General features: G+C 46.5%; 1 protein-coding gene across 12 annotated transcripts in view; it reads right to left on the bottom strand.

The window, feature by feature from the left end:
* Positions 1–22,503, bottom strand: part of EPHB2 (EPH receptor B2) — a 114,560-nt gene that overhangs the window by 27,434 nt on the left and 64,623 nt on the right. For all 12 annotated transcript variants that reach the window (XM_083752490.1, XM_083752495.1, XM_083752497.1 and 9 more), the window contains exons 4-5: positions 15,323–15,478; positions 14,297–14,632 (exon numbers count right to left, since the gene is read on the bottom strand). In XM_083752490.1, coding sequence (XP_083608616.1) covers positions 14,297–14,632; positions 15,323–15,478 — 492 coding nt within the window. The remainder of the gene's footprint in view (positions 1–14,296; positions 14,633–15,322; positions 15,479–22,503) is intronic.

The following is a 22,503-nucleotide window of genomic DNA, read 5'->3' as shown; positions in this document are numbered from 1 at the left end:
GTAACCAGATGGGTGGCGTATAAATAAAAAAATTATTATTGTAAATTATTATTATTACTTTGAGGTTTCGTCACAATAAAGCAATATATGAAACCATACCCTCCAACATTTTTCCAAGTGAAAATAGGGACATCCTATTCCATAATAATAATAGTAATGATTTGATTATTTATACCCTGCCCATCTGACTGGGTTGCCCCAGACACACTGGGCGGCTTCCAACATATATAAAAACACAATGAAATATTAAACATTAAAAAACCCCTTCCCTATACAGGGCTGTTTTCAGATGTCTTCTAAAGTTTGTAATTAACTTATCTCCTTGGTATGTGTTTTTTTGGGGGGTGCCGCATGGCTCCATACCCTCCAACATTTCTACGATGAAAATAGGGGTGTCCTAAGGAAAAGCAAGACATTCCAGGATCAAACCAGAAACTGGGGCAGCCGCTGTAAATCCAGGACTGTCCCTGGAAAATAGGGACACTCAGAGGGTGTGTAAAACTTGTCAAACAATAATATAAAATACCCTTGTGATGGGATTGGGCTAGCTGAGGACATTCCTATTGACTCCTTCATGCATTCGGTAAGCGACAGGTACAAAATACCTGTGTAGGGTGTATGGTTGTGGTGCTGGATGATTTAACCCCACAGCAACCAAGAGCCCAGCCTCTGAATAGTTTTTGCACTTGTACCTCATTCAAGAGCCCTGTGGTCAGAGCTCCTTGATTGTGTTGTTACCACAAAGGTGTCTCAATCATTTCCCTCAAGTTTTGTTCAGAACTCCTGTCTGATCAGGGTGGGATACTGATTCTCCTCCTCAGCATCTCTCTTTACTTCCCATCCTTCGCTAACACAGGACCACTTCGTACAGCATGATGTGATCCAGGTCGGGGGTGGGGGGGTGGAGTTCTGGTGTCTTGGAAATGAACACTAATTTGTGGAAATGGGCTGTGCTATGCTCAGGGCAATTCATTACAATGAAACTGACATGTCTCAGTTGGGAACTGCCAGCCAACTGAGAATTGTGTCAGGCAAATGAGAGAACAAAAGGCCCCTTTTGTAGCGGCTTTGTGGCCCCCACCGGGTGACAGGGCTAGATGGGGAGGGGAAGATTACCTAGTCCTGTTGTTAACTAGGCTGCGTCTCACATGTGCGATGTGTCTGAGTCAGGGATGTTGGCAGAAATCCAAAACGCCCAACACAAACCTAGTCCACCTACAGCTACCACTCCACAAAAGTTGCCTCTTAGTTAAAACAACAGCAACATGGTGGCTACCAGGAAGCTGCCACCGTGGGGACACTGAGGGGAGTGAGAGTCTGCCTCTCTGATCTTCTGAACATGATGAGTAAGGACATTTGGAAATTTGAAAGCCTGGGTTTTCCTGATTCAAATGTCTAGGTAGGGGAGCATTCATGACCATGTTTGTCCTAGGACAAGCATGGAGAACGTTCTTTGATTAAAAATAAAATATTTTTTATTAATTTTTCATTAATAACAATCCAATGGAGGCCACATTAACACAATGCCAAATCATGCCAAATCACAATATAATCAAAAGAACCAATTAAACAGTTCTGAATTAAACATTTTTGGATGACTTCCTGTGTTCCGGCTATCAGGAGTTGATGTTATTTCTTGATCCTGCACCAATTCTCTTAATTAGTCCAAGTTCTCCAAGCATGGAGAACCTTCTTAGCAGCCACATTCCTTTTGGGGAAACCTTTTGTGGGCTGCTGATGCTGGGTGGGGCCTGGTGGAGAAGTGGACAGAGCCCACTTTTTCCATCGTAGAATAGGCTAGGTTCTATACATTCTCACACACATCCATCGAGACAAGCAAGAGGCATTACCAGTGCTCAAGAACATATCCCAGCCAGGCCAAAACACTTGAAGAGGGTGGAAATTAGGGCCAGGGAGGAGGGTGGCTGGGGTTGGCATGTAGCCTAGGAAGAGTTCCAAGGGTCAGATAGAGAGGTTGGATGGCCACAATTGATCCACCCGTGCCCAGGGAGGTTGGGTGAAGACAACCGCACCTCCGCTGCTATGCCTAGTTCTCCTTCTCTAGGTGGGCAGTGGGGAACCTGTGCTGTTCCTGGCGTTGGACTGCAGCCCCAATCATCCCAGGTTGGGGCTGGAGGGTGTTTTAATGCAGCAACATCTGGAGGGCCAAAGATCCCCCAATCGCCACTCTGTTGTTGTTTAGTTGTTTAGTTGTGTCCGACTCTTCGTGACCCCATGGACCAGAGCACGCCAGGCACTCCTGTCTTCCACTGCCTCCCTGCAGTTTGGTCAAACTCATGTTTGGTCAAACTCAGGATCTGTCCTTCCAGTGAGCACTCAGGGTTGATTTCCTTTAGAATGGATTGGTTTGATCTTCTTGCAGTCCATGGGACTCTCAAGAGTCTCCTCCAGCACCATAATTCAAAAGCATCAATTCATCGGCAATCAGCCTTCTTTATGGTCCAGCTCTCACTTCCATACATCACTGCTGGGGAAACCATAGCTTTAACTATATGGACCTTTGTCGGCAAGGTGATGTCTCTGCTTTTTAAGATGCTGTCTAGGTTTGCCATCGATTTTCTCCCAAGAAGCAGGCATCTTTTAATTTCGTGACTGCTGTCACCATTTGCAATGATCATGGAGCCCAAGAAAGTAAAATCTCTCACTGCCTCCATTTCTTCCCCTTCTATGCCTTCAAAAAGGGAAGGCGTCTCAATGGACTGCTCAACCACTCTTCCCCAACTGCATCCTGGGGCTCAATTTGCACCAAACACACAGCCAGCATCTGCAGCAGCCACAAAGGGTCCTTTAGCCATGATTGGCTAGTGGGTACCCCTGGTCCCTACTCACATAGGGACCTGGCTCATACAAGACCATGGGTCCATCAAGTTCATCCACTTTGACTGGGAGCAGCTCTTGTCAGGGTTTCAGGAAGGAGGCTTGGGACATTCCATTTGCAGAACATGTGCTCTAGGACTGAGCTACAAACCTGCTTTGAGTTCTCACAGTGAGAGCGCATTTTAGTTAACAAACATCAGGCTAGTGTTGGACTAAAGCAAGCCATCCAGCCATTTTTATAAGGTTTTGAGTTGGAGCAAAAATGCATAGCCTCTTCCCATATAAACTGGCCTGGACTCTGCATTCATCATCTGAGGCCCTTCTGTGTGTGCCTCCTCCATGTGAAGTCCAGAGGCCTTCTCTGTAGAGGCTCAGTGTTTGTGAAATGCTCTGCCCAGGGAGGTTCACCTGGAGCCTTCGTTATATATTTTTAGGTGCTAGGTGAAAATGTTCCTCTTCCAACAGGTTTTGGGCTGATTAATATCCTACAGAATTTTAAATGGGTCTATGGGAAGGGGGAGTTATTGTTTTCTTTAGTTATTTACTTGTGTCTTCTCTTGTGTTTTATTCTGTAAACTGCCTGGAGATCTTTTGATGAAGAGTGGTATAATAATAATAATAATAATAATAATAATAATAATAATAATAATAATAATAATTTGGGAGGCAGTTAAATTCTGAGAATTCTTTGAAAAGGGAGATGTCTTAAAAAGATGATATGTGGGTTTTCATAAGCCCACAGTCCCCAATGCAAATATTTCTGAGCCCAGAGATAAGAGTCTTGGTGGCAACTCAAAATTTCATGAAGACATCAGGAAGAACACATGAAGAGCTCAGTTGGGTCAGACCAAAGGCCCATCTAATCCAGCCGCCTGATCTCACAATGGCCCACGAGTTGTCTATGGGAAGCCTGCAAGCAGGACTTGAGCACAAAGCCACTTCCGGCCTGCCCAGGAGGTGGGGTTGCGGGCTTCACGCCCACCCCCACGTGAGCGGGGGCTGGATTTTAACCTTAATTATGGTGTCTCGTGTCTTTATTTATCCTGGTGGGGGGCGGGAACTCGCCACGCAACAGCACATATCCCCCCTTGTGAACTGATATTCAGAAGCTTCCTGACTCTAGCACTGGAGATACCTTCTTCTGTGTGTGAAGAAGAGCTTTCTTTTGTCTCTCCTGAATCTCTGAACATTTAGCTTCCTTGGATGTCCCTGGGTTCTAGCATTATGAGAGAAGGAGAAAAACGTTTCTCCATTGAGAGTGTTGGAAGGAAGAATTCTGGACATGCGCACACAACAAAGTGTTTTTGAGTATCTCAGAGAGCGACGTGAGCTGAATCACACATCTTTGGAGCTGAAACAGCTTTTCCCTGGGGGTCAGCAAGGTTAGGGGTTGGAAAGCAGTATCATGGCTTGGTTTGCTGGAGTCATGGTGTGTGTGTGTGTGTGTGTGTGTGTGTGTGTGTGTGTGTCTTTCCCAGCAAATTCTCAGTGACACACTTTGCTTGCTCCTGTCTTCTGCTCTGAGTACCCCGTGACCTGGATTAGCAGGGGTGAGGGTGGCTGGACGATGTGCGAATGGCCTTAGAACAGGGATTTGAACCTGATTGTTATCTGATCCTTTGTTTTCCTGAAAACTGCGGCAGCACTGACATTTAAATGCTGATTTATTTATTTACTTTTTTTAAAAAAAAACAAAAAACAAGCTGGTTTAGGAGAGAAAATGCTGGTCTGTCCAATTCCAGGCAAGGGACCACCCCAATGGGCCATTTCTCTACAATCTAATTGGTTCCCCCCTCCCCACATTAACACAACTCATATGGACATAGGAAGCTGACCTATATTGAGTCAGACCACTGATGTATCCAGCTCAGCACGGTCTACACTGACTAGTAGTGGCTCTTCAGGTTTTCAGGCAGGGGGACTCCTAGCCCTACCTGGAGATTCTGGCGGATGATCCTAGGACCTTCTGCATGCAAAGCACACCCTCAAGACATGGGAAGCTGACTATTCATCTATCCAGATCCATATTACCTACACTGACTGGCAGCAGCTCTCGAGGGTTTCTAAAAGGGACACATTTCAAGCCCAATCTGTTGATTCTGGAGAACATGGGACCTTCTGCATCCAGGACAAAGAGGGGGCATGGTCCTCCAGAAGCGGCTGAACCCACCTCAGCCCCAGGCACCATGGCCAATGACCAGAGAAGATGGGAGTCAGACTATAGATACTCTGCAGCTACTGAGAAAGAAACTACTGAACTGTGATGCTTCAGGGTGAAGCCATTAGACCCTAAGATCTTGCTGGATCAGGCCAATGGCAAATTATTATTATTAGTAGTAGTAGTATTTAAATTTATATACTGTCCTTTATCAAAAGATTCCAGGGCAGTAAAGGTAAAGGGACCCCTGAACATTAGGACCAGTTGTGGCCGACTCTGGGGTTGCAGCGCTCATCTCGCTTTATTGGCTGAGGGAGCCAGCGTACAGCTTCCGGGTCATGTGGGGAGGATGACTAAGCCACTTCTGGTGAACCAGAGCAGTGCACGGAAACGCTGTTTACCTTCCCGCCGGAGCGGTACCTATTTATCTACTTGCACTTTGACATGCTTTCAAACTGCTAGGCTGGCAGGAGCAGGGACAGAGCAATGGGAGCTCACCCCGCCATGGGGATTCGAACCACTGATCTTCTGATCAGCAAGCCCTAGGCTCTGTGGTTTAACCCACAGAGCCACCCACGTCCCCTCCAGGGCAGTGCACAACATTAAAAACACATTACAGAACATCAGTTATAAAAAACATAATAAATAGCATACTGACAGACAGCCTAATAATAAAACGGCCATCATAATAGCAGTCCTATTTAGTCCAGCATCCTGTTCTCACATTGGCCAGCTAGGTGCCTGGGGGAGCCTGAAAGCAGGATTTGAACACAAGAGCAGTCTCCCTTCCTGGGGTTTCCAGCAACTGGCATTGAGAAGCATTGCTGCCTCCAGAGAATAGCCATCATGACTAGTCACCTTGCATAGCCCCTCTCCTCCATGAATTTGCCCAATCCTCTTTGGAAGCTGCCCAAGTTGGTGGACACCATTGTAGGCTATTTGCAGATTAGTTGCGCTGCAGAAGGCGTGCTGGGGAGACCACACATTACAAGGAACGCAAAAATAACTTTTGCTAGGTTTTAATATGAGGGACACAGGTGGCGCTGTGGGTTAAACCACAGAGCCTAGGGCTTGCCGATCAGAAGGTCGGCAGTTCGAATCCCCACAGCGGGGTGAGCTCCCGTTGCTCGGTCCCTGCTCCTGCCAACCTAGCAGTTCGAAAGCACGTCAAAATGCAAGTAGATAAATAGGTACCGCTCTGGCGGGAAGGTAAACGGCGTTTCCGTGCGCTGTTCTGGTTCGCCAGAAGTGGCTTAGTCATGCTGGCCACATGACCCAGAAGCTGTACGCCGGCTCCCTTGGCCAATAAAGCGAGATGAGCGCCGCAACCCCAGAGTCGGCCACGACTGGACCTAATGGTCAGGGGTCCCTTTACCCTTACCTTTAATAACAATACCTTTTACACTAAATATATCAATAAGCATGACCCATCCCCCAGGGTACTGAGAGAGCTAGGTGCTGCTCTTTATATACTATACCCAACAGCTTAATTAACATAAGTTAACAGCACCTGCTATACTGCTTCACAGCTGTAAAACTAGGTCACGTTATTTGCTCTGGCCCTTAAAGAAATACACATCTTGTGGAACAATAATGAACCTTCAAATTTAAAGAGACCATTCAACAACCATTGCTTCCTGATGGAGCAAGTTCCATAGTTTAACTAGTGTGAAGAAGTGTATTCTTTTATCTGTCCCGAGTCTTCCAATGTGGGCATCCCAAGGGTTGGAAAAAGTTGCTCTGAACTGAACAGACCAGCTAATACAGTGGTACCTCGGGTTACAGACATTTCAGGTTGCATACGCTTCAGGGTACAGACTCTGCTAACCCAGAAATAGTGCTTCAGGTTAAGAACTTTGCTTCAGGATGAGAAGAGAAATCATGCGGCAGCAGTGGGAGGCCCCATTAGCTAAAGTGGTGCCTCAGGTTGAGAACAGTTTCAGGTTAGGAACGCACCTCCAGAACGAAGTAAGTTCTTAAGCCGAGGTACCATTATATGGGGAAGAAGTTGGGGGAAATGCCTCCTCCTCCCCCCACATGCCTTTCCATCTCGACCCCCCCAGCTGCAAGACACGTAGCAGACAAGCTGCCTCTCTCTTGCCGCTCCTCTCATTGTGGGTGGGTTGGGGAAGGGAGCTGGCGGTGGGGGTCAACTGACATGTTGTCTGGACGACCCTGGACCACATGCTGGCCATGAAACCACGACCCGTCTCCAGTTTCCCCTTTCATGGCCTGAAAGCCTGCCAGCGCCAATCCATTTTTCACTGTTCCTCTCTCTCCGGCTCTCCCTCGCTCTGTGTCAGCTGCCAGGTCTGCAGAGCAAATCTGGTCCTTGCGAAGGGGTCTCCCTCCTGCCCACCCACCCCCTGCCCGCAATCAAAGGGTCTCCTTGGGCTGACGGGGCTCAGCCGCCCGGCTTGGGTTACGTGCAGCAGAATCAGTCTCTGATCACAGTAATCCCCATAACTTGTGTTGAATCGCAGGGGCGGCCTGAGCCCACCAAAACCCCCTCTCTCTGTCCACCCCCCACCCCAAGAGCTCCGAGGAATGAGACGGGGCAAGGAGGAAAGACAGAGCAGCTGGGGGTCTTCCGGACTCCCCCCACCCCCAGCTCCAAACCTTCACTCAAGCGTTCTTCCCCCAGCATCAGGTTACCGTTGGCCACCATCAAGCCAACGGGGGAATTCTGGTATTTTCAATTAACGTCCGGCAGACACGGCTGTGCTCTGAGGTCAGGGTCAGAAATGTCTCGTGGGAGGGCGGCTGCGTGTGGCTGGGGGGTGGTTGTGGGGGGAAAGGGAGGACACACAAAGCTGGACTAAGCAGATTCAGATATGCAGGCTTCTCTTATCACTGGAGACGGAGCTTTTTGGGGGAAATTCCAAGGTCAGGACGGATGGACCTGCTCATTTCTCTGGGTTTTCAAATTTTCCAGGCTTAACTCCAGTTCCTCCCAATTTTGCATTGCTTTTTTTAAAAAAAGACTGCATAAAAATTCACCCACATTTACATTTGCATTTTCCTAATATGCACATTTTTGGGGAGCAAGGCATACATATTTTTGCAAGCCATTTCTCCTAATTAGAATGCATTCACCATTAGGCACATTTAAGTGCTTTCCTATTCCCAAATAAATGCTCTTGCATACAGAGTTTGGGGTTGGAGAAAAGCATTGCAAAAGTCCAAACTTCCAAGGACAGCTGTTGTTTAGATTCCCCTATTGGATCTGGAAGCGTGAGTGAAAATGCAAACTAAGCCAATTTCCCCTCCATCCTCCTTTCAAAGCCAGAAGTCGAAATAGTATAATAAGAAGGAAATCTTCCTAATCACTTGACTTGTCCATATCAAATGTTATTCTGTCTTCGGGGCACAGAAATGTCACGGCTGTGGGTTTGAGCCTCACGTTGGGCAAAAGAGTACGGCAATACAACGAGTTGGGCTAGATCACTCTCTTCCAACTCAAAAATTCTACGATTCTATGAAATACTCGGAGAGTCCCTGTTCCTTGAAAGGGAGTTTCAGAGATGAGGGGCCCAAACTGAAAAGGTCCTGTTGCCCATCACCACCCACCTTCTTTCAGATTTGGAATGGCAGGGGGAGAGAGATGGAGCAGGGACAGTCTGATCTCAATGGTGAGAAGTGTTCTTGAAGGAGCAGGCAAATTTCTAGAGATCCTTTTCACAAGCCATACATAGAGGAATTTGTGCACATACACAACCCCACAGACTGCGATCTTAGGCAACTCACAGCTCGAGCCTTATCTGGGCATTCAAACACCACCAGTGGAAGTGTGGGGAGGGTATAGGGGGTGCCCCTTATGTCTCCACCTTTTGTGTCAGCCCATTCCTCCTTCTTAAGTGGGAAGGACTGAAGGTGGTTTCTGAGCGCTTTGGGATGAACAATAGCCTTGCTATATGTCTGGGAAATCCCCAACATGTCCTGTTTTGGGGGTCCTACATGCCCATCCAGGGGTGGGGATGGAGATTTTTATAATTGTAAGCAAATGTCCAGCTCAGGCTCTGTTTAGGGCTCAGAGGTAGCCTGAAAAAAGCTCAGCAACTTTGTTCATCTGGAAATATGAATGCACTTAAAACCTTCGGCGCGACCAGGTGTTCAGAGGCTTCAAGTGCTGCAAGAACTGAGGTACCCAGGCTATTGGCTGCCAGGTGTTTTGGATGGCAACTCCCATCATTCCTGGTTATCGGCAGTGGCTGATGGGACTCACAGTCCACAACATCTGGAGGCAAGCCCTGTGTTGGAAGCCCCATTCCTGTTTAACATGCCAAGGTCTCCTCTGGGCCCAGGGACAATTTGGGACAGGGCTCACACCCTGCTGCCTTCTTCATGTGTTCACTTTAACCACATTACACATCATGCGGACCTCGAAATTTCAATGCTGATGCTTCCTACCCGATGCAGCCTGGCAGCCATGGCTGGCAGATGTTCTTGGACTCCATCCCCAGACAGCATAGCCAATGGTCAGAGATGGTAAGCCAATGGTAAGAAGATCCTGTTTGATCAGGGCAATGGTCGATCCAGTCCAGCCTCCTGTTCTCACAGTGGCCAACCAGATGTCTGTGGGAAACCTGTGAGCAGGATCTGAGCACAAGACCACACTCTCTTCTCCCTGTGATCCGGACGCATTACTCCCTCCAGATCCCTGTGAGAAACCTGTGAGCAGGATCTGAGCACAAGACCACTCTCTTCTCTCTGTTTGTTTCCCGCAACTGCGACCCAGAAGCATTAATCCTTCTAGCTGTGGAGGGAGGGCATAGCCATTATGGCTCGTAGCAATCAATAGCCCTCTCCTCCACGAATTTGCCCAGTCCACTTTTCAAGTCGCCCAAGCTGGTGACCACCCCTGTCTCCTGCAGGAATGAGTTCCATAGTTTAACTATGAGCTGCAGGAAGAAGTGCATTCTTTTATCTACCCAGGAGCTTATTCTGGAACTCAGAGGAACTTATTCTGAGCAGAAGTTAGATTTTTCCAGGGGGGATTCTCCTCCAGGGCAGGGGACCTGCTGAAAGAAGGCAGCGTGGGCAGAGCAGCATGCCTCTGCACTCAGAGAAGACAAAAGTCTCGGCCTGCCTCAACCTCCCTCAGCGCCATCATTCATGATCGCTGCTGCCAGACCCTCTTGTTGTTGTTCGAGCTCCATGCTGGATGTGTGTGTGTGTGTCTCTCTCTCCCACAGCTTCTGTTTCCAGCTGCTAATGATGAACATCAAGGCTGCCAGGCTGTGCAGAGAGCTTGCGAAAGAATCCTGCCTCTAATTACGGGAGAATTAGCGAGCAGACAGTTACTGTTTAGCGCTAATGAACAGATACATTAAGGAAGGCGTTGTGCCCGGGCTGGGAGCCTCAGCTCGACGCATAATAAGGCCGAGCCGAGCAGAAACACGCAGGGGGAGCAGAGGCAGAGCGGGAGGTTTCCTCATCTTCCTCTCTCTCTCTCCCCCCCCCCCCCGCCGCTTCCACCACTACCCTCCCTGCCACCCCTTCCCTCCTGCCAAGGTGCGAATGTTCACAGTTGCTGCAATAAAGTCGCAACCACGTTGCTTAATTACAAGGGGTGAGATCTGAGCATGCAAGAGGCAGGCCTGACAGCTCGCCTGTTCTGGCAGCTTGCAGAGACAGCCCCAACAAGCGAGGGGAATTCAGGAGCACGTCAGAAGTTCGGCCTTTTGGAAATCCCAGCAGACACGCCCCTCCTACACACATATTGCTTTCAACTAAGTCCTACTCAGAGTAGACCCACTGAGGGAAAATAGACCTGATTCATATCTATTAATTTTAATGGGCCTAGTTAGGTCCGATTTGTATATAATCTCAAGGCTTTGATCCTAACGCCATTTACCTGGGAGTAAGCCCCAGTGAATTCAATAGGGATTACTTCAGAGCAGACAAGGGGTTAGGACTGTGCTGCAAATGTCAGGATCAGAATTTAAGGTATCCCCGAGATTACACACTTCCCAAATGTTCCAAGAGGGTTCTCCAATTTTTATTTTTAAATTACCAAAATGTGGTTGAGTGGTAATGGTGATAGACTGCTCTGCAGGTGTCAGTTCACAACCCACCTTTGCCAGCATGGCGTTTTTGAGAGAAAGTGTAGTGTAGTGGTTAGGGTGTTGGGTTAGGCTCTGGGAGACCAGGGTTCAAATCTCCACTGAGCCATGAAACTCACTGGGTGAGCTTGAATGAGGCACAGTCTTTCAGCCAAACCTACCTCACAGGGTTGTTGTGAGGATAAAACGGGGAGGAAGTGAATCATATGTGCTGCCTTGAGCTCCTCAGGTTAAGGTAGGATAGAAATGGAACAAATAAATAAGTGTGTTTTGAGAGGAAATAAGTTTTAAAGAATGTATTTGAATACTTATTCAATTGCAATTTTACACACACACACACACACACACACACACACACACACACACACACACACATCAGATTAATGCAGGAGTCAGAAGGACTACTGCTAAAACGTATGTGAAAGTGGGGCTGTATGAGATGCTATTCCTGCTCCAAGTAGATCTACTGAAATCAATGGCTGTGATTGATTCAGGTCAATTACCGTAATTTCAATCGGTCTACACTTTGTGGAAGTTAGCTGGATGCTGGCAGGGTTTGGCAAGAGTTGTGGACAATCTAAATGTCCCAGGAGAAATTCAAGTGAGGAGAACTTTGTAACCATTCCTAAACGTTTCCACAAACCAGCATAGTGTCATTTCTCCCTGGTGTTTGGTATCCTGAGAATCCCATCTTTCCTGGGGGGAAATAAGTCTCAAACGGACAAGATGTTAGTCCTCAAGATTGGGGGGGGGATGCGTCCTTGGCTTGGCCAGCCTCTATGCTAGACCAAAGTGTTTGTTTTCTTGAAGCGTGGGAATCTGTCACCTGAATAACTGTTGTGAGCCTGTCAGTATTTGTAAATGCACGGTCGATTCAGATGTTACAATTAGGATTCTGCACACCTACCAAGCCATGCTATGTAAACAGAGGTGTGGGCAGTGCTGGATTTACATACAAGCTAAATAAGCTATAGCTGAGAGCCCCACTCTCTTGGAGGCCCCCCAAAAAATGTAAAGGGAAAAAAACCTGGATGTACATTTCCAAAATATAAGATAAAAAAACAAATAAAATAAAACCTATATACAGCAACAGTGTTTTGTGTTGTATAGGCTCCTATGATGTAAGTAATGCTAGCCTGCTCCCTAAAATATCACTATTAATATACTTCTTAATTGTATTTCACTATTAATATACTTCTTCTTAATTGTATTTCAGTTCAACAATTACTTTGATAAAATACATATTTTGTTATGTGCAAATGGCTTTAGATACCTATTAAGGCCATAAATTACCATATAGCATATATTCAACACAATAAACAGTGACAATTTGTTGTTGACAAAGGACAGCTGGTCATATAAAGGGCCCCATTACCTTCAGTAGCTTAGGGCCTCATCAAACCTAAATTCGGCCCTGGGTGTGGGCCTCTAATGGCCAGTCCGAAGGAGCTGACTTTGTGTCTCGTTAAGGGAGATGAAGAAGACCCCAGAAGATGCTAATTTCTCAGTGGCAGAGTTTTCAAAATGCCCACCTCCGCGGGGAGCCAGCAGAAAAGAGGAAACTAGAGGTGGCATTTTCTGCAAATCCCAGTGCCTAATTTATATGCACAGATTCCCCCCTCTCTCTCTCACACACACACACACTAATTTCCATCTCGCTCCTTGATCTTGACAAAAAAAAACCCCCATTTCCACGCACACACATACCCATAATATTACACCCTTATTATGTATGTATACATTCAAGGTTTCTTAAACGAACCAGCACATAAACAGATACACTCAATGAGGCGTATAACGTTATAATCAAACACATATGTATTAATGTTTATAGAATTATGCTGCAGAAATACAGTGGACGGGGTTATTTTAAATGTGTTGGGTTGTAGCTTACTCGGAGAGACAATGCCCCTGTGATTCTGGACAAATAGAAACAATAGAGCGTGTGCTTCTCCAGTGCCTATATTATAGAGAAATTCGAATTAGCCATCTCCCCACTGCTCCAAAAGTACCCAGGGCGCACAGGAAAATTCTATACCACCCTGCTGCTTTCAGATACCAACCCTGCTACAATTTACAATGTTGCCAGATTCTGCATAGCAGTGCTCAAAATCCGTTGGATGACAATCTGTGCCACAAACTAGATTTAATGCATACTCCTATCAGAATGGGACGCAGGTGGCGCTGTGGGTTAAAGCCTCAGCGCCTAGGACTTGCCGATCGAAAGGTCGGCGGTTCGAATCCCTGCGGCGGGGTGTGCTCCCGCTGCTCGGTCCCAGCGCCTGCCAACCTAGCAGTTCGAAAGCACCTCCGGGTGCAAGTAGATAAATAGGGACCGCTTACCAGCGGGAAGGTAAACGGCGTTTCCGTGTGCGGCTCTGGCTCGCCAGAGCAGCTTTGTCACGCTGGCCACGTGACCCGGAAGTGTCTCCGGACAGCGCTGGCCCCTGGCCTCTTGAGTGAGATGGGCGCACAACCCCAGAGTCTGTCAAGACTGGCCTGTACGGGCAGGGGTACCTTTACCTTTACCTTACCTATCAGAATGTTCTGTAAATTGATAGCTATAGTCTTTTATATACAGTACTAACCTTTTCTGCTCTTCCACATCCGTTTAATGCTCCTAACGCTTCTTTTAGATTATTTCAGCTTCTTTTTGATTCTTATAGTCTTTTATATATAACCTTCTTTTTTAATAATTTTTAGCTTTCCAAAAAGGTTTTACAGATATGAAATGATTGTACCTCACCCTAATTATGCTGATCTATGACCGTAGTAAAGATTTGATTTGATTACTTAGATGCATTGAAATCAATGGGTCTACCCTGCGTAGGACTAGTGTTGGCTTGTAGCCAGTGCTAATCCTGCACACAGGAAGACCTATTGAGGTTAATGAACTTGGGTTTGTTAATCTTAATGGGTCTATTCGGGGGTATAATTTTGCATATAGTTAGTCAGACCTTTTAAAAAACAAAGTAGGATTAAAAACCCAGCAATCTGAATGCTCACTCGCAAGAAGTGCTTCAAGGCAGTCAACGCTCGGTTGGGTCAGATAAAGCCATTGAAAACTGTTTCCTCCTTTGAATATTGAAAGTATAGAAAAGTATAGGAAGTAGAATAGTTGGGTATTACCTTGGACTGGATGTTTTGATTATTTTTCTATATATAGCTGACAAAATAATAATAATAATAAAAACAAGAAGAGGGAACCTGGCAATGGAGTGGAACAGATCCTTACCAGCTTGGTTGGTGGTGATGTTGACAGAGGCGAACTGGGGCGAGAAGGGGCTCTGGTCAGTGACGCCGTTCACCGCCTGTATCTCAAAAGTATACTGGGTGTGGGCCAGCAGGTCGCTGATGTAGACGCGTTGCTCGGCCAGGCCAAGCTGGCGTGGTGTGAACTGGACGTTGTCCCCACACCGGGTGCATGCCCCCCGGCCCGAACCGCAGCTCTTGCAAATGATGTTGTAGACCAGGTCCTCGCGGCCCCCTGAGTCCCGGGGCGGACTCCACTCCAGCATAAGGGAGGTCTCGTTCACGCTGGAGATGACGGCCTGTGGGGCTGATGGGATTGCTGTGGGAAGGGAGGAAATGGGGAGCTAAGATGGTGCAGGACAGCAGGGACTTTCAGGGCTGCCAGAACTTTCCTAAGGCTACAGCCATTACAGGCTCTGTTTTGCATCCCAAATGTTTCGCTCTGGCTGGAATGTGTTTCTTCCACTCTGATACTGTTTGCCTGGATGGAGGATACAGAGGCAGGTGTGTGTGTGTGTGTGTGTGTGTGTGTGTGTGTGTGTGTGTGTAGAAAGCAGCTTATTGGATAAAAGTAGCATTTACACTCATTGCTTCCTGGCATCTCTGGGTAGGCCGGTGAAAGCCTCATGACCAAAACCCTGGAATCTGCCACCGATACTAAGATAGATGGACCAATAGTCTATGCCAGGGGTCAGCAAACTTTTTCAGCAAGGGGGCCAGTCCACTGGCCTTGTGGGTGGCAAGACTATATTTGAGGGAGGGGGGGATGAACGAATTCCTATGCCCCACAAATAACCCAGAGATGCATTTTAAATAAAAGGACACATTCTACTCATGTAAAAACACACTGATTCCTGGACCGTCCGTGAGCCAGATTTAGAAGGCGATTGGGCCAGATTTGGCCCCTGGGCCTTAGTTTGCCTACCCGTGGTCTATGCCCACAGGACCCTGAAGGATGAGGTATACCACCCTTCTAGACTTGCCTCCCTCCCTTTTGTGGGCAACTTACTGGTGCATGGCATGTCCAGCGGATCGGAGTCTGAGCGGTAGTAGTTGTTGCGGCAGACACAATTTGTGGCTCCTTCTGACGTGGTCCGGCTGTTGATGGGACAGTGGACGCAGCCCTCGTCTCCCTGGCTGGCTTTGAACGTCCCTGAGGGGCATCCTGGAAAAGGAAAAAGGGGGTGGGGAGAATCCTATTAAAAGCAATGAAAATACAGGGAGGTTTGGAAATGGCTGAGGGATGGATGGATCTGCCAGTTTCGATTTCTCTCAGATTCTCTAATTCTAAATCTTCCATTCAGTTCACCACATTTTGGCAGAAATTTGCATTTAGACAAAAAAAAGCCATGAAAACACATCAGCATTCTAGTAGAAATTTCTCCTAATAAACAGTTCTGCCTAATATGCACAATTTTGCAAGGCTTTTTGTATGACATTTCCCCAAAATATATTCATTTTTGAACACACTCTTCACTGGGAGAGCTGCACTGCAAAATTCAGAGACAGAATCTTGAAGGATATTCATGATTTCGTTCATGTTTTGGTTTGAAAGCTGCCAGTGATTGAGTTTCACGTTAAAATGCAAACGGAAGTGAAATTCTCTCCCTTCCCATTGTGGGCCTTGGGGGTGGGGCATGTACATGCTCAGGAAACCCACTTCTCTGAAATGGCAACATTGCTTGCTGATATAGTCCGAAAGATTTATAAACTGCTTAATCTAAGGAGCACACCCTATAAAATTATAGATAAAGCACAGCTAAAAATTGACAGACTATTAAACAGCCAATATATATATGTAAACTGGTTAATATTGAAATAATAATCTGCACAACTTTTAAAACAAATATACGCAACTAAATTCCTGAAATAACAATAATAAATTAATAGTTTTCAGCATGCATCTGACATGGCATTGTGCAGGTGCCTGTTTCATGTCCAGAGGCAAGGAGTTCTAAAGTACAGGTAAAGGACCCCTGGATGGTTAAGTCCAGTCAAAGGCAACTATGGGGCTGCGGCGCTTATCTCACTTTCAGGCCAAGAGAGCCGGCATTTGCCCACAGACAGCTTTCTGGTTCATGTGGCCAGCATGACTAAACCACTTCTGGTGCAATGGAACACCGTGACAGAAAGCAGAGCGCACAGAAATGCCATTTACCTTTCCACCACAGCAGTACCTATTTATCTTCTTGCAGTGGTCTGTTCTCGAACCGCTAGGTTTGCAGGATCTTGGACAGAGCAACAGGAGCTCACCCATCGCCGGGATTCAAACCGCTGACCTTCTGATCAGCAAGCCCAAGAGGCTCAGTGGTTTAGACCTCAGTGCCACCTGTGTCCCTAAAAGTACAGGTGCTTGCATACTAAAAGATGGAGTCCTTGCAAATGTGAAATGAACACAATGCGACGCTTGGAAAAGCACCAGTTCTGGGGTGCAAAGTGTTCAAATAGCAAGGGCGGAATTGGGTAATCTTTGGGAATATGGCACCCTGGGAGAGGCCACAATTCGGTGCCCCCAAATGGATCTTCTTAATTATGGATCTTCTCAATTTGGCGCCCTCCTGCCTCAGTGCCCTGTGCGGGGGAGCCGCCTTCACCACCCTAAATCCAGCCCTGCAAATAGGCATGGGTAGGACAAAGCAATCTGCTAAGGAAACTGATCGTAAGCTGAATGCATCACTTTCTCAAGCTGCAAGCCTCTTTGGTTTCAAATCCTGGATTTATGTGTGTTTTGAGTCTGCAATGCTTCAGACCCCCATATTTCTGAACTGGAGTGCCCTGACGGATCCTAGAACTGCCCGTTCTTCTCTCTCTGTCTCACTGTCTCAACTGCCCCCCTTGCTATTTTGTCTGGGGAAAGAGTTCCTTCTGTGTAATCCGAAGCATCGCTCATTCCCTTGACAATAGAGGCAGCTCTAGTAAAAGCTATCACCTTACCTCTTTTGTATCTCTCTCAGTCCCCCCACCCTGTTCGCAGAAAGACCTCCTACCACAATCCCACCCTTCAAATATCCAAGATTTAGGATGGAGCTCACAGCAACCCCTCCTCTAATTCTTGTGGCAGCAGCAGCTGGGAGGTAAAATTGAGATTCTTAAGTCACCAGCCCCCTCCCTCCACAAACTCCAGGCTGTTCCAGAGCAAAGGACCCATCCTAAGGCACGGGAGCTGTGGGCTTTGTCTCTCCTGAAACAGCTGCAAATCCAGCCCTCTCCTTTTGCTCTAGTCTCCGTGGAGTTTGATGTGTTGGAGGGACATAGCTCAGTGGAAAAGCATTTGCTTTGCAAGAAGAAGGTCCCCAGTTCAATTCTACCCCCCACCACCCCGCATCTCCCGGTAAAGGCTGGGAGAGACACCTGCCTAAAAATTCGGACAGCTGCTGCCAGTCAGTGTAGACAATATTGAGTTAGATGGACCAATGGTCTGACTGGGTATAAAACAGATTCTGATGTTCCTCTGTGTTTGTGTATGTTTTAGGGCTGGGCGATATATCACCCAAAACCGGTTTCAAGTCCATATCATGATATTGGTTTCATAATTTTTGACCTGACAATATAATGAGAATCATGATGGCAGTTCCCTCGCTGCGAGAAGTGAGGTTACAGGGAACCAGGCAGAGGGCCTCTCAGTATTGGTGCCCGCCCTGTGGAATGCCCTCCCATCAGATGTCAAGGCAATAAACAACTATTTTAGTTTTAAAAGACAACTGAAGGTGGCCCTGTTTAGGGAAGTTTTTAATGTCTGGTGCTATATTATTTTTAATATTCGGTTGGAAGCCACCCAGAGTCACTGGGGAAACCCAGCCAGATGGGCGGGGTATAAATAAATTATTATTATTATTATTATTATTATTATTATTATTATTATTATTATGTGTGTGTGTGTCTGTGTGTGCTATGCAAAAATCATAATGTTGGGGGAACCATGAAGCCAGACAATGCCTCTACATAGCTCCATCGTTATTGCAGACACGATGCTTAGATGGTGGTATATCCCAAAGTTGAAAACCAGATATTGCCCAGCCCAAGCATGCTTGTGTGTGTGAAGGGGGGGGGGGCACTCTTTTAGCTCACTGTGGATCCTGCCAGTTTACATAGCTACAGCCAGGGGTGTAGTGTGGGATGTGCCAGAGGGACTTTGACCCTGGGTGCACCATTTTTGAGAGGGCGCGAACCAGGTCTGGCCTGGCCTCCTCTCCAGCCGCCATGGGCTGCATTGGCTGGCTGGGTTCCCCCCCCCCCCATGTGGGTGGGTAGGTGGCTCGATGCAGCCCCACTTTGCTCCAGTGGTGGTAATGTCAGTCTGGAGGCACTGAAGAAGAGGGCAGGCTGTGATGTCTTGCAGGAGCAAATTCCACTGTATAACTATGCACCATGTGAGGAAGTATTTTCTTTTGTCTGTCTTGAAACAGTCAATATTCTAAAAAAAAAAATCCAGAGGCTTTTTTTATTATGAATTGTAGGTGCTGATATTCCAAGGGAGAAGAAAAGACTTTTGATGTATACAATGACAGCCGCACAGATGCTATTAGCATCCCTACCAGAGAAGAATTGCAAATTAAACTGATGGACTATGCCGAAATGGCAAAACTGACCGGAAAGCTTGGGAACCAAGAAGACCAAAATGTTTACAAAGAATGGGGGAAATTTATCATTTATCTTGGAGACCACTGTAAGCAAATGAAAAAGTTAACAGGATTGCAACAACACTTGTCATGTAGCAAGAATTGTGGGGATAATGGAGTTATGTTAAATATGGACTATTGAAAAGGATGCAGTAGAAAAGGTTTAATAATAGCACCCACGAAAGGGAAGGTGGGAAGTTCAGAGATTCAGAGGAATCTTTAAATGTGGATGTGTACGGCTGTATTGTTATAATTTAATATTTGTAAAACCAAATAAAAATTTAAAGAAAGAAAGAAAGAAAGAAAGAAAGAAAGAAAGAAAGAAAGAAAGAAAGAAAGAAAGAAAGAAAGAAAGAAACTGGATGACCCCAAGTTCTTCTTCTCTAAGGTAAGGAGGAAAAGTTTTCTTTCTCTATTCCATGCATGATTTTATATGCCTCCACCCCGTCCCCTCCTTGGTTGCCTTTTCCCTAAACTGAAACACATTTCCTCTTAAGGCGGCTGCTCCACCCCTTGATCATTTTAGTCATCTTTTTTTTTTACCCTTTCCCATCCCCACAATATCCTTTTTTGATGTGAGGCGACCAGAGTAGTACACTGTGTTCCAATTGCGGTGGCACCACAGATTTGTATAAACAACAACAACATACAGGGAGGCCAAGGGATCCTTCCAGTTTCCAATATTTGTGGCTATGGTGGATCCCGCCTCTGAAGCCATGTGGGCTAAGTGGGGTCCTGTGAAATCTCAGAATCCAGCGGGTGATTGAGTGGGAGGTCATATGGCCCTGCGAGACTCCCCCTCCTTTCCTACAACCCATCTATTCCAGATGACATCTCCTTGACTCATTCCAAAAGACCTTGCCCAAGAATGTCTAATTACTGAGGAGGAGGAAGAAGGGTGGTGGTAATGGTGGAAGCCACATTCTGGATCCAAATCAACCAGAACCACCAACAACAAAAAAGACCCTGATGGGAAGTGGTGTTCTATCCTTTGATTTCAACATAAATCTTAAGGCTCCCATTGTGGAAAATTGAAGGGCAAGGATTAGGGTGGGTTTTCTAATACTGAGCTCAACCATCTACCCACCTGGTTTGCCAGGTACAGGGAACTCCTAGGGACCAAGGTCCCTTTGCTCCCAACGCCAATAAAATATTTGAGGAGGCTGGGGGTCCCCAAAGTTGATGGGCACTGCCATTCAAATGGTGTGTCTTGCGATCAGTTATGTGGGGCAGTGCTTGTCACGGCTAAAAATTGGCCGCTGTTTCTTTAATGCTAAAAGAACTAAGTCAGCGGCCTACAATGACTCATGCAACCTTTCACCTAATTGTACCTGTATATACAGAGTGGTCAATGTTAGTGTTGGGTGTGGGTTGGTTGGTTAGAGAAAACTGGTAGTGTTGATGTGTGTACAGTTGTTCGGTCGTTTTGCAGATAAAGACTTTTAAGAATAAAAGCAGAAAATACTCTGCAAGGACACTCCTTTCGTAGACTCTTTTATGTCGACAAGGGTCCGAGGACCAGGCTGAGGAGACAAAGGAAGTGAGGACCTTTGCTTTTTCCAAACACTGACAGGGCTTACCTGGACACCCCCCCTCCTCAGTATTGGCACCCCTGGTTATTACGTTAGCTTAACTTGTTGTAACCCTGGAACCACCTACATAAGGGCAAGCCTGCTGCATCTGACCAATGGCCTACCCGGTCCAGATCCTGTTCTCACAGTTGCCTGTGGCAATTTCTATGGCTTGTTTTTCTCCTGTGATCGGATGAGGCACTACTGTCAAACAGGTTTGCAGAGCCCAGATAAGGTTGCATTCTTCATGTTTTATTTATCTCTACCATTAAGCTGCTGCTGCTGCTGCTGCTGCTTCTTCTTCTTCTTCTTCTTCTTCTTCTTCTTCTTCTTCTTCTTCTTCTTCTTCTTCTTCTTCTTCTTCTTCTTCTTCTTCTGCTTTCCCAGGAAATGCTTGTGACCATTTGGGCTGACAGCCCCAAAGCTACTGGTCCCAGTTCAAGCTGCTGATACTGGTGTGCAAAGCCCTATACAGGATTGTCTCACCCCTAATACATTGTGTACTGTGGGCGAGGGTCTCATTTCCAGTGCTTCCAGCAGAGGTGTCACATGCTGCCAGCAGTTTGGCACTGAGAACTTTGCACCAGCTCCTGCTTCTGGGCCAAATTCAAGTCCCTGGTTATGTCCTGCTGGTGAGAAGAGTGAGGAATGGGAAGGAGAGCTGGTTTTCATATATGCTTTCTTGAGAGAAGGAGTGAGAGGGAATGACAGTCTCCTGGGCAGCGTCAACATGCCTTTGGAGATGAGCTTCAACATACTCATAGCAAACTCAGCTAGCCTATATGGGTTTCTTTGCAGGAACTACTTGGCTATAGAACTGCATTGCAAAACTAAGACAAGTGCAAATTCTGAACGTTGACTGAGCCTCGGTTCACACATTGTTTCTGAAAGTGCAGAGGAGATAGGTTCGTCTTTAAACTCAAACTGAATTTAATTTCTTCACCATCTCTAGTGTGGTGGGTGGGACATCTACAGACATGAAGGGAGCTGCATTAAGCATAAGCACATTTTAAAAATAATTGTTTCAAGATTTTAACATTATTATTAGGTTTTATTGGTGGCTTTGGCTGTTTTAAACATTGATGCTTTGCTAATTTATATAAATGATTTATGTCCCATCAAAGAATTTTCTCAGGGCAGCTTCTATTTCAAGTGCTGCCTTGTGGATCTAGGTTGCCAAGTGACCGGGGTGCGGGGGCAGGAATGAAACTGATCTGGCCTGCTCTTCAGCCAAATATTTTTTGGAATTCCCTCTCTCCTGGTCCTGCCAGTGCAGCCACAGTGTCAAACTGAAGAAACTGGCAGCAAGTGTCCTGTCATGCATGGCATGGGAAGAGTGGACAGAGAAAAGCTTTTCTCCCCCTCTGATAACACTAGAACTTATTAACATCCAGTGAAGCTGAATGTTGGGAGGTTCAGGACAGATGAAAGGAAGGATTCCTTTGTGCTGTGCTTAGTCAAACTATGGAACTATCAAACTAAGGGCTTTTCCTTCAGCTGTCCAGGAAGGCCGTTTTAGGAAGACACCGTACGAGGAGAGGAAATGCAGACCTTCCAAGTGTCCCTATTTTCCAGAGACGTCCCTGATTTACAGAAGCTGACCCGATTTCTGATTTGATCCCAGAACATCCCGCTTTTCCTTAGGATGTCCCTATTTTCAACGGAGAAATGTTGGAGGGATCTAGTTATCTGACTCCCAAGCCATCTGAACGCAGCTCTGTATAGAGAAGTTTTTTTAAATGTTTAATGTTTTATTACGTTGTATATATGTTGGAAGCCACCCAGAGTGGCAAACCAGTCAGATGGGTGGGGCACAAATAGCAAAGTTCTTCTTATAATTATGGAATAGGATGTCCCGGTTTTCCTCAGAGAAATGTTGGAGGCTATGGAAAAGCCCATATGGCTCTGGGCAACTGGAAACAACAGAACATGCATTTTTTCACTGTCAGTTCTATACAGACATAGGAGCTAGTTTCACCCTGCCTATACAGTAGTACCTC

The sequence above is a fragment of the Podarcis gaigeae genome (genome assembly GCF_964106915.1).
Source record: "Podarcis gaigeae genome assembly, chromosome: 8".
NCBI lineage: Eukaryota > Metazoa > Chordata > Lepidosauria > Squamata > Lacertidae > Podarcis > Podarcis gaigeae.
This window is presented reverse-complemented; position numbering and strand designations above follow the sequence as displayed.